This window comes from Astatotilapia calliptera, chromosome 15 (genome assembly GCF_964374335.1).
Source record: "Astatotilapia calliptera chromosome 15, fAstCal68.1, whole genome shotgun sequence".
Taxonomy (NCBI): Eukaryota; Metazoa; Chordata; class Actinopteri; order Cichliformes; family Cichlidae; genus Astatotilapia; species Astatotilapia calliptera.
Window position 1 is genome coordinate 18,683,092 of NC_137436.1, and position 12,069 is coordinate 18,695,160.

The following is a 12,069-nucleotide window of genomic DNA, read 5'->3' on the forward strand; positions in this document are numbered from 1 at the left end:
GCAGCTGTTTTCATAACGGCATCTTTCAAAAACAGTGGCAATGAACAGCTGCAGCTCTGCCAGGTCAATAAATATGAGGATGTTTGAGAGCTGATAATTGCACCCTTGAGACATCCAGTATGACAGGGCAAATAGTTTGCCATCACGTGTTATTAGCATATCAGCTTTACTCATTTGCTCCAAATGCATGATATCCTATCTATGTCTTTTTCAAACCATGACTAAAAACGACTGAAAGAGGGTTTGTTTCTACAAGAGAAAGACTGAAAACTCTTCTTCTTACATTTCTGAGTAATGTCTTCATTAGCATTATGCAACTGCTGATCAAGAAATCTCCTAATACCAGTAGCTGTCAATTATGCACCAGCCAAACAAATTTCCCACATGTGGGACTAATAAAGGTTATCTTATCTTATCTTAAACCTGTAGTACTGTTAGGATAAAAGTCTTATATGAGCTAATAAAAAAAATAAATCCACCCACAAAAAAACTGCAAAGTTATACAAGTTAATATTATGTTTAAACTCGAAGTCAGGATACAAGAGGAAACTAATTGAAAACACCGAAACTGACCAGTACTTTTTTCTTTTCTCAGTGCAAGTTTATTTAGTTTTTCGTTTACCCTTTGCTCAAATAATTTCAAGTATTTGTTCTCTGACCTTATGTAATGGTACCATTTTAGGCTTTTTTAAATACTTATGATGTCAGTAAGAACAAATGTGGTCATCTCATTCCCACAGCTGCTTTTTATTCCTTCTGTTTAAGAGGGGAAGACAGCTGGCGTAAAGGGAGATTGAAGGTATCTATAACAGTTTGTTTCACACACTCGATGACGTGATTGGTTAGATCAAAGTTCACGTTAAGATAAATTTGATTTCTTGAACTGTGAACTATATAAAACGACTGTAACAGAGTTCAAGAACTGAACTAAAACCCCTTTATTCAGAGCACAAACAGTAGATAATTGCAGCTTTTATCATATTGCAATGTCATTGTTTAATAAAGAAGGTGACTCAGCTGTTATCACATGACTTAAACATGACACCATCAAGTGTCTGCTTGTAGGGAGAGATCACAAGAGAAACTGTTTGTTCAGCTGAAGTAAGGAGAGGTGGAAAACTATATATAACTGTGTCTGTTCTCTTTGGAAAAACCCTACCTTATGACTTCATGCCTCCAGCATGACACCATGTACCATGCTTTAACCTTTGCCAACCATCCAGCACACCCAGGGCTGTTTATGGAAACCTATTGTACATATAAACAGCTAATATACAGAGTACATTGTGTCCATTACATCTGTTTTTATTACAGAATTATGTTCCATGTCTTAAAAGAAAGGTGCTCAACGTAAAGAAGTCAACTAACAAACAAAATAACCACCAGTCTTTCATGCATGCTTATCAGTTCCCTCTTTTTATGAAAACAAAACCAGAGTCATTCTGCACCTGCATTGGTTTCAACCTGCAGGCTATAATCTGACCAAGCCCAGTAGAAACTACAAATACTGTCTGTGCACGAACATTTGTTTGAATGCAAACAAAAGCATAGCTCCGTAAGAGGAACTTCTACAGTGGGCCTTTAGTTTCTGTGCGGGTGTGTCTTTGCTGGATCTTGTTAACCACTCAGTTTACACGTGCATTTGCTTTGGATGGAAATTTAAAGCACTCTGTACAGTGAATTATTGTTATAAGCTATGTGTGGCCCATTAGGGGCAGTAGAGATGTTTAAGAGGTGTCTGGAAAACATTACAGCACTCCTGTCAAAGCTCTGAATCATGGAATTTTCCATATGATGTGATTTAATTAAATATGCTGCTCTGCTTCGGATGCTTTGAAGTTTAAAGAACATGAAAGGGGAAACTTGGATCTCATCACATTTTATCAATAAAGATCACCACAGAAGTGCAAGTAGAGTCACAAATCTCTTAGGAGATCTTGTGTTTTGTCTGCACTGCATTGTAGCATTTCTTAAACATTCGTGATATACTTTCAGTCATCTTTCTGGAATTTCTCAAGGGGTGGGATATCTCCCTGCTAATCTTAAATTCCTGCACATCAACAACAGGAATTTATCATGTTTTTAATGAGAGTCTTGTGCTCGAAGTATTGTTACTTTCAGCTGCTGCCCCAAGTCACAGCCAGGCCTCGTGGATAGTCTCATATTCAAACATCACTGTGTAAACACTGCTCTGCTCTTTGCTCTTGCTTCTTAAACTTAATCAGATAATTTGCCCATTGCAGCAACCTCACACTGTCTCAGTTATTTTAAACTTGTTTCACTGTAGCCAAAAGAAGTTACTGTTAGTTGTTTAAATTTTCCACCCCCTGTCTTTCCATGCACGTGCGTGAAAAGCATGTTATGAGAGCAGCAGAAGCAAGGCTAGCTGTACAAAACCGGGAACTGGGACTAAGTAGGGAAGAAGGAGTTGTGGTGGAAGTGGGCTGCAAAGTGGCTTGCAGGTGAATAGGCAATGGCCAGGCTAAAAAAGATTTAACAGTACACCATATATGAGATTTGCCAAAAGGTTGACGCATCATCTAATGTAGGCAGGCGTTGAGATCAGCTGATCTGCCAGGATTGCAGCTTAGCTTGACTTTTTCTCCTGCTTGAACTGACACTATGCTCATTTCTTTAAACTTGTTATATAGATTCTGAGTGCTTTTCATGCATGTCATTCTTGTGCAGGTGGGTATGTTTAAAATCCATCCAGAGATCCCAGAGTCCATGTCACCAGAGGCTAAAGCCTTTATCCTTCGCTGCTTTGAGCCCGACCCGGACCGACGTGCCACCGCGCTCGACCTGCTCACCGATGAGTTCCTCACCGTCACCAGCCGAAAAAAGAAGAGCAAGGGCAGCTTCACAGGTGGATCAGAGCATAGCTACATGACAATAACATTATTACCAAGACTATCCCCTCTATAACTTAAATAACTCGTTTTATTTCAGGAAAGTTTGAGACTCTTTGCTTTGCAGTCGTGCTAGTTTCTCTTATCTCCTTCACTCTCAGTTTCACTACAAGCGCCGAGCCAAGCAGACAAGAGACCAGCGAAGCAATTATAGCATTACGAGTAATGAAGAGAAATGATTATATACTGTATGCACAATAAAAGCTCCACAACAAGGACTTATCTGTTTAAAACAACAAGAGTGTGAGAATCCAGGAGGGGGAGTTACCTTAATCCCTATGTTGGATAATAGCAGAGGCTCACATACAAACTAGAACACATTATTATAAAACTGTGACATTGTTAATCCGTAAGACCGATAAAAAGTGACTTCAACTTTTCAGTCAGACTGGTAAACAAAGTTTCTGAAAGAGACCTGCTTTGTTTGACATCATTTTCTCTAAGTGTAACAAATTTCCTAATTCCTTCAGCCACTTATCGAAGGCTGCAGGTATCTCCGACTTCCAGGAATGTAGCAGAATTCTACTTACTTACAGCCTTGATAAGGGAATAGCGTGAACCTCATAATGATCTTCCCCACTGCTAAAATCAACCACCTCAAGTAGTGCTCTAAGAGGGGGAAAAAGAAACTCCCCATTCAAAGCCTATCGAGCAACAGCCATTTTTAGGAGTTTTCAGTGTAGAATAAATGAATAGTGGATATCCTATTGACGATTCTGTTGCTATTCTATTATTATTGTTATAAAGTCGTCTAAATTTTAATAAGGTAACAAACAGTATCTCTTTAGATTAAGCTTTAAAGCAAATAGTCTTCAGTAGTAATACTAGTGGCTACAACCAGAAACCAGAAAGCTTCCAGTATCAAAAATCTTTGTTTGTAGTGATTACTAGATTCATCTAGTGCCAAAACCGTTTTTTAAGTGTTAAGAATTTCAGGCGCATCCTTCATTATTTGGATTGTAAAATAGTCATTTCCTGTTGGGTTTTTACCCCACGGCATCAGTCATGTGCCTTCACAGCAGTGCAGAAGATTAGAAAGAAGCTTTGTGTCTCTCTGCATGCTTTGAATGTTACCCTGCTTTCTGTTTTGTTCTTTTTTTAACTGCTGACACATATTTTCTGTTTTTCCCTGCAGCTCTGACACCAGGATCAGGTGAGTAATTTTGCTCTCTGCACTTTTTCAGACACATTTACCACTAGTGGGAGTACTTTATAAACTAGATGTCATTTCCATGAAACATCACCCTGCTTTACTGAATAGGATCTGGGCTGCGGTTTACATTTTTCTCTTGGTGGCAGCTACCTGCCTTGTACGACTCTGCCCTTTTGCCAGGATTCAAGATAGAGAGTAAACAACAAGATGGTTTCCCAAATGCTTGAATATGTTTTGTAATCTATTTGATCAGTTGCACACAAACACCATAACAGACAGAAAGCATGCTGCTATACAGCAAAATCTTTAGTTAGATGATGATCAAACAAACACCTTTACGATTTTGTTCCATCTTCTGTTCCCTGTGTCTTCTAGAGTATCTCCGCAGTATCTCGTTGCCAGTGCCCGTTGTAGTGGAAGACACCAGCAGCAGCAGCGAGTATGGCTCCGTCTCCCCTGACAACGACCTCAACACCAACCCCTTCATCTTCAAGCCAAGCATCAAGTGCTACAGTGAAAAGGATGTCAAGGGCCAGAGGTCCCTCTTTCTCAGGTAGAACAACTTGGACACCTCAGACGAGTCATTTTGCCTTAAATTATTCATTTGTTGTTACAGCCTTATGACTATAGTATTGATTTAGACTAAACCAGTATAAAAAATGTAGTCACCGTGACTTCACCCATTAGCTTATGTACATACGTGTTGAAGCCTTGAGTTGAGATGTCTTGAATCTCTTTGGGGGGTTTTTCTCAAGCAGAGCCTGGCAAGCCCGATTATCAAGCTCTATTCATAGACTGTATGGATGCATCACATAGATACCTGCTAATTAGTGCTAAATGAAATGTAAATAAAGTGCTAGAATTACACTCACCAAAATTGGATCACAGACTCCCCGGATGGGCTTTTAGTACAATTAACCACACAGCAAGACGTCAGATAATTTAATTAAAATGCTTCTGTCTGTCAGAGTGGCTGCACCCCTAAAAATCCAAAATAATATGAGATTTCACCACCTGTACACTTGTTTTAAAGGTTAAAATCAGCAACAGAAAACAAAACCATTTCAGTATCAGGTCGTGAATGTCTTTATTTATGCTGTAATCTTGCACATTGTAAAAAGGGAGTTTTTGGGGATTCACTCGCTTTTGAAGCTCGCCTCCGCCTCCTTTCATTCCTGGGTTTTTGTGTCCTACAGTGATTTAAATTTAAACATGTTCATGTTTAAAGCAATGCAAAAACTTATTTATCTTATATTTAATGTCACCAGTAAAACATACTTAATTAACCTTGCTGATTAGTACCAATAGGGAGGGTACAGCAACCTGTACATATAGAAGGAACAAAAAATTCAAATGGGGTTTCTACTTTTTCTACTCAGCATTCCAGTGGAGAACTTCGAGGACCACAGTGCCCCTCCATCACCTGATGAGAAGGACTCGGGCTTCTTTATGCTTCGGAAAGACAGCGAGAGGCGAGCTACCTTGCACCGTATCCTTACTGAAGATCAGGCCAAGGTGGTGGCCAACCTGATGGAAGCCCTGGCACAGGTTGGAAACCGTTGAGAATGAATAGATGGATATAGAAGTACATTACAAGTTCAACAACACACACTTGTTCACAGGCATTCCAGTGCAGTAGCCAGGCTGTGCATGGAAAGATTAGCTCAGCTGTTACAGTTAATTAAATGAAGGGACCAAATAGCCAAAGGGATACTCAAATGAATTACTAACAATTAAACAAATTTTAAACTGTACTAAAATAATTTAAACATGGAAAAAATTTCTTAAGTCTATCTGATAGGGATGTTAGTAAGTTGGAGTTGGAAGCTCCTGTTGTAAACCTAAACCACCATTTTCATCTCTTCTTTCCCCGCTTGCCTCCTACCTCAGGGCTCAGAGGAAATGAAGCTAAAACATCAGCACATCTCCACCCTTGTGGTGAGTCTTGCTGACTTTGTTCGGATGGCAGACAGGAAAATCATCGCCAACACCCTGTCTCAGCTCAAGCTGGAGCTAGACTTTGACAGCACTGCCATCAGTCAACTGCAGATTATGCTGTTCGGCTTCCAGGATGCTGTAAGTGCTAATAGAAATACCGTGAAAAAGATACTGGGTCAATCCAATGAATTTCAGCTACATTTCATCTGTGATATCCCACTGGGCTCATGAATAATTGATCATAATTGGAATATGAAATATAACCCAAATCAATAAAACATGTCTTGTGTTTGCTGCAGCTTTTTAGTTTATAACCAAGTGTCTTTAGCTTACCCACAGTAAGGATCAAATTTTAGTCTACAGCGGTCACAAACCTGAACTGCTACATTGATGATTTGCTGCTGTAATTCTCCTCACAGGCTCATTATTTTCTGATTTCCTGTTATTAAGTACCCATTTGAAGGCAAAGGTGCTTCTCGCCGCTGCATAAAACAAAGGCTCTGAACAGTGTAATTGTTGTCATTTGAAATGGGCTGCAGACAGCTGCGGGCTGCCTTGTTGCTTTTCTTCCTGCTCAGAGATTAGACAGATGACTGTGGAAATACTTGTAACCTTTAAGTGAGGCGATAAAAGGGAGAGATCTGTCAGGAGTAATTGCACATAATGTTAAAAGGCTCATCTGCTCTCCCCCTCAGAAATGCAGTTATGCAGATGAAATGGCACAGAGCGAGTGGTTGTTTTCATATTTGTAAGTGGGATTGTGTAATCGTGCTGGTAGATGAAGCTCTGGTGCCTCCTGTTGGTCATTGCTGCAAAAAAATTAGAGCTTCACAGTGCGTGACTGCAAATATTAATAATGCCATGAAGAGTAGGCTGCTTTAAAAATCCCTTTGGGGATATTTAGTTATTGCGGCAGAAGTTAAAATGAAGTATAAACAATTCTCTTAAGAACAATTCTTGGAATGAAATCTGTGAGGCAAATACGAATGAACTCATTTTTATTTTAGGTGTAGAATCACTAATAGGTAAAACATTGTAAAACGTGCTCTCATGAGTGTGAACCTCTCCATTTCCAGGTGAACAAAGTGCTGCGAAACCACAACATCAAGCCTCACTGGATGTTCGCTTTGGACAACATCATCCGCAAGGCTGTGCAGACTGCCATCACGATCCTGGTGCCAGGTAGGATCATCAGTGTCTCGAGCAGAGCACCAGTAAATAAGTTATGACTCTTCCCTCGGGGCACGACTACTGATACAGGAGGAGGGCATTTGCTGCGCAGGCCTGTGTGTGTTCACAGCCTATTTAAAGACAGGAAGTAAAAGGGCAATAACTTGAATGGATTACACACCTGAGTTTCATGCAGGGCAGATATTATGTTTAGCTGATTATAGGCCCAGATTGAAATGAGGAGAAGTTCTAGTTGAACTGTGTAAAGTGGTTCAAGAGAGTTTCAGATCTACAATGTGAAATTATTTCCTGTTTTCACCAAAGAATTAAACTCATAAAACATCAATAGTCAGTGGGATGAGTGCTAAATTTAGCTATAGTTATGTCACAGACACCCAGCGCTATTTTTGTTTTCTTCCACCTTTGTAATGGTGTTTTGTAACAAAGAACCAACAATGTTCAGGTGTTTGCTTCATTATCAAGTTTGAATCTTTAAAAACACACTCGAGTGGAGATCTTATCATACGTTACAACAAAGTTCACTACTCATAACCCATAGGAAGTATTCTGTATCAGTATCAGTACCAGATATTAGTTATATATATATATATAAGGAGAGCTTAACTTCTGTCTCGCTAGCTTGCCCTGCGCTCTTCCTTCTGACTATGCTGTCTGTGTTGAACGCTCAGTGGATCTGCGCTGGACAGTGCAGCCTAGGCGGAGTAGTCGAACACAGATTCACTGAGCGCATCGTCAGAAGGAAAGTTGATAAAATAAATTACAAATGTTGTATTGTTCGATACATATGCGTACCGAACCGAAAGCACTGTATCGAACGGTTCAATATCGATACGAATATCGTTGCACCCCTAATATATATATATCCGTCTGTATATACATATGTGTGTATATATATATATATATATATATATATATATATATATATATATATATATATATGTGGAATATACTAGGCACAGGTACACGCACACACAGGTCTTTATCGCCAAGTTCCACATTTATTTACACTCTACAACTTACACGGCTCTTTAAATACCCTGCGGGTTGACCTTTGCTGGGCCTGTGCTTCGCCTGGTGTATTTGAGATCAACAAAGTGGCACAAAAGTGTCTCTCATGACAGCAAGGTCTGAACCTGCTGAGGGGATCTGGGCACCAGGTTTTCTGGGTCGTTGTAGGCATTAGCTGGGCTGGTCAGAGCTGTGTAAACCTCCCCGTAGGCTCGGCAAACCAATTCTGTCGACTGGCGGAAAATCTGCTCCTTGATGGCTGCACTTAGCAGGAAGTTGAGCTGCGGCATCACAAGCGTGTCAGGGGACGACAAGTACCGATCAAACTGGACCATTGCCGCCTTCACAGAAGAGCTGTCCATGCCGGGGAGGAGGGACAGAGCACCCTGTTCAGCACTGTGCTGCTGGACACAGTTGTAGATATAACTTAGTCCGGCTCTGGTCAGCACGTAGGATGCCTGCTCGTTGATCAGAGTGTCCAGGTGAGCCTCGATCTGGAACTCGAGCATCTCAAGCCTCTTGTCTGTAAATTCAAAGAGGGCCAATGTGGTCTTCATGACATACAGTGAGTTGACCATATATGTAGCCATGTCAGCTGTGCCAAGGTTACTGGCTGACACAGTACACAACTGTAGGAGGGGGTCCAATATGCAAGAAAGAACCTGAGCAAAGTCAGCCTGACGAGCATCCAGAGGAACTACTGAGGAGTCGTGGGAGGCCAACACCTCCCTGAGAAGGGTGAGGGTCTGAGTGAGGGAGGCTGTAGGTCCCAGGTCTGCAGGTGGTAGCTCCACCTTGTCCATGAGTCTGCTTGCATGAAGGCTTAGACTGTTGAAGAACATCTTTTTGCTGAGTGAGTGCATTTCCTCAATAGTGATGAGCAAGGAGGCCACACTGGTTCCAATGATTGAGCTGATGGTGTGGTGGTAGAACTTGAGCAAGTTGGACAGCTTGTAAAGAAGGACAGCGCCTGGCTCTGCTACTATGACTTGTTCTATCCGAACTTTTAGCGGCCTGCAGACTCCTTCTGTAATGTGTCCAACCACTTCCTGCATGTTATCCTCCACGCCGGCCTCGCAGCGCCGCCCTGATGAGCCTTCCGCTCCACTCCTCCCCTGCAGCTGCGCCCGGGGCCACGCCTCCGCCACAATATATATATATATATATCCATCCATCCATCTTCATCCGCTTTAGGCAGCAGCCTAAGCAAAGAGGCCCAGACCTCCCTCTCCCCAGCCACCTCCTCCAGCTTATCCGGGGGAATACCAAGGCGTTCCCAGGCCAGCCGAGAGATATAATCTCTCCAGCGTATCCTGGGTCTGCCCCGGGGCCTCCTCCCGGTGGGACATGCCTGGAACACCTCACCCAGGAGGCGCCCAGGGTGCATCCTTGTCAGATGCCCGAACCACCTCAGCTGGCTCCTTTCGATGTGGAGCAGCAGCTGCTCTACTCTGAGCCCCTCCCGGATGGCCGAACTTCTCACCCTATCTCTAAGGGAGAGGCCAGCCACCCTTCGGAGGAAGCTCATTTCTGCCGCTTGTATCCGCGATCTCGTTCTTTCGGTCACTACCCACAGCTCGTGGCCATATGTGAGGGTAGGGATGTAGATCGACCGGTAAATTGAGAGCTTCGCTTTTACACTCAGCTCCCTCTTCACCACGACGGACCGGTGCAGCGTCCACATTACTGCAGCTGCAGCCCCAATCCGTCTGTCGATCTCCGGCTCCCTTCTCCCATCACTCGCGAACAAGACCCCGAGATACTTGAACTCCTCCACTTGGGGCTGGAACTCATCCCCGACCCGGAGTGGGCACTCCACCCTTTTCCGGCTGAGAACCATGGCCTCAGATTTGGAGGTGCTGATCCTCATTCCCGCTGCTTCACACTCGGCTGCGAACCGTTCCAGTGCGAGCTGGAGGCCCTCACCCGATGAAGCCAACAGAACCACATCATCTGCAAAAATCAGAGATGAGATTCTGAGGCCACCAAAGCGAAAGCCCTCCGCCACTTGGCTGCGCCTAGAAATTCTGTCCATAAAAATTATGAACAGAACCGGGGACAAAGGGCAGCCCTGGCGGAGCCCATCACCCACCGGGAACGAGTCCGACTTATTGCCGGCAATGCGAACCAAGCTCTTGCAACGGTTGTATAGGGATCGAATGGCCCGTAGCAATGGGCCAGACACCCCATATTCCCGCAACACCTCCCACAGGACACCCCGAGGGACACGGTCGAATGCCTTCTCCAAGTCCACAAAACACATGTAGACTGGTTGGGCAAACTCCCATGCACCCTCAAGTATCCTGGAGAGGATAAAGAGCTGGTCCAGTGTTCCGCGACCAGGACGAAAACCGCATTGTTCCTCCTGTATCCGAGGTTCGACTAACGGACGAACTCTCCTTTCCAGCACCCTGGCATAGACTTTCCCAGGGAGGCTGAGGAGTGTGATCCCCCTGTAGTTGGAACACACCCTCCGGTCCCCCTTCTTAAAGATGGCATATATAAATATATATATATATATATATACATATGTGTGTATATATATACATATATATGTGTGTATGTATGTATATGTGTGTGTGTGTGTGTGTGTGTGTGTGTGTGTGTGTGTGTGTGTGTGTACAGCAATATGGTGTACAAATCCCTTTTCAATGCATTATTAATACTGATGCAAAATATCAGTATTGGTATTAAATGATATCTGACACAAACAGCTTTACTCATCAGAGTCAGCACTTTGCGTCTCCTTGTGGTGGAAATTATCAAGTAAATGAGGTTAAAGATAACAGCTGTTACCTAAGTTGAGGTGAAAAAGAAGGAACCAACAGATAACAGTGGAAAGCAAATCTGAGTGACTACTTGAAACAGAAAATCTTGACATTTTCATTTTAGTAAACAAATTATTGGTAAAGAAACAGTCTGAAACAATCCAGGGGTGTTTCGCTCATTTTAGTTCTTTGGCTACACAGAGCCCACTTTGTTCTTAAGGGGCTGAAACAGTAAAAATATTGTTGTTAAAAAAAGTGTTAAAAAGTAGAATGCTTTCTTGATATGTTTTCTTTTAATATCTTGAGAAAAAAAATAGAAAGTGCAATTTCAACAATAAGCCTCAGTTTTTCACATTTGGGCACTTTAATGAAACGGCATTGTGTTAATCAAATAAACACAACTGATTCCAGTCTCTGGAATTAACAATTCAGACAACCTCTCATGATCACTTTTATTACAGGGCTTCCTCTAAAAGTGATTCTTTCTCTCTGCATGCAGAACTCAGGCCTCACTTCAGTCTGGCCTCAGAAAGTGATGCAGCCGATCAGGAGGACATCGATGATGACGGCGAGCCGGACAGAACCTCCACGCACCAGAGCCGGGCGCCTCCTGGCGCCGCTCACGATGACACGGTGGCTACCTCGGGAGTCAGCACACTCAGCTCCACCGTCTCCCACGAATCCCACAATGCACAGCGCTCCGTGAGCATGGAGCTAGGGAGGATGAAGCTGGAGACCAGCAGGTAGGCATCTGGTTGAAGGCCGTTAACAACAGCATAGGACTTCTTCATTTAACCATAGTTTATCCGTTTTAACCTGCATCTCTCTGTTTTATTCCAGGTTGCTGGAACAGCTGCTGGAGAAGGAGAGGGAGTATCAGTCCATCCTGCAACAAGTGCTGGATGAGAGAGAGCAAGAGATCAGACTACTGAAGCTGCGAACTGAGCCTGAAGGTCTCTACTTTAGTCTGAATTACTTTCTCACACTCCTTTTGCTGCTTCTGGTATTTTTAGTCTGTCTTTACTTTTTAAAGCCAGCTATTTCTCACTGAACAGACTCGACTTTCACTTCTGACTTTTAAATCAAAATGTACTTTATACTT

General features: G+C 42.8%; 1 protein-coding gene and 1 pseudogene across 1 annotated transcript in view; one reads left to right on the forward strand and one right to left on the reverse strand.

Moving 5' to 3' along the window:
• The window catches only part of map3k5 (mitogen-activated protein kinase kinase kinase 5), an 87,921-nt gene that overhangs the window by 72,218 nt on the left and 3,634 nt on the right, over nt 1-12,069 (forward strand). Inside the window, exons 20-27 of the mRNA XM_026143641.2 lie at nt 2,689-2,866; nt 4,045-4,062; nt 4,438-4,615; nt 5,442-5,610; nt 5,953-6,138; nt 7,077-7,182; nt 11,467-11,710; nt 11,808-11,920. Of these exons, the coding sequence (XP_025999426.1) occupies nt 2,689-2,866; nt 4,045-4,062; nt 4,438-4,615; nt 5,442-5,610; nt 5,953-6,138; nt 7,077-7,182; nt 11,467-11,710; nt 11,808-11,920 (1,192 nt within the window). The remainder of the gene's footprint in view (nt 1-2,688; nt 2,867-4,044; nt 4,063-4,437; nt 4,616-5,441; nt 5,611-5,952; nt 6,139-7,076; nt 7,183-11,466; nt 11,711-11,807; nt 11,921-12,069) is intronic.
• Nucleotides 8,200-9,263, reverse strand: LOC145420371 (conserved oligomeric Golgi complex subunit 6 pseudogene; annotated as a pseudogene).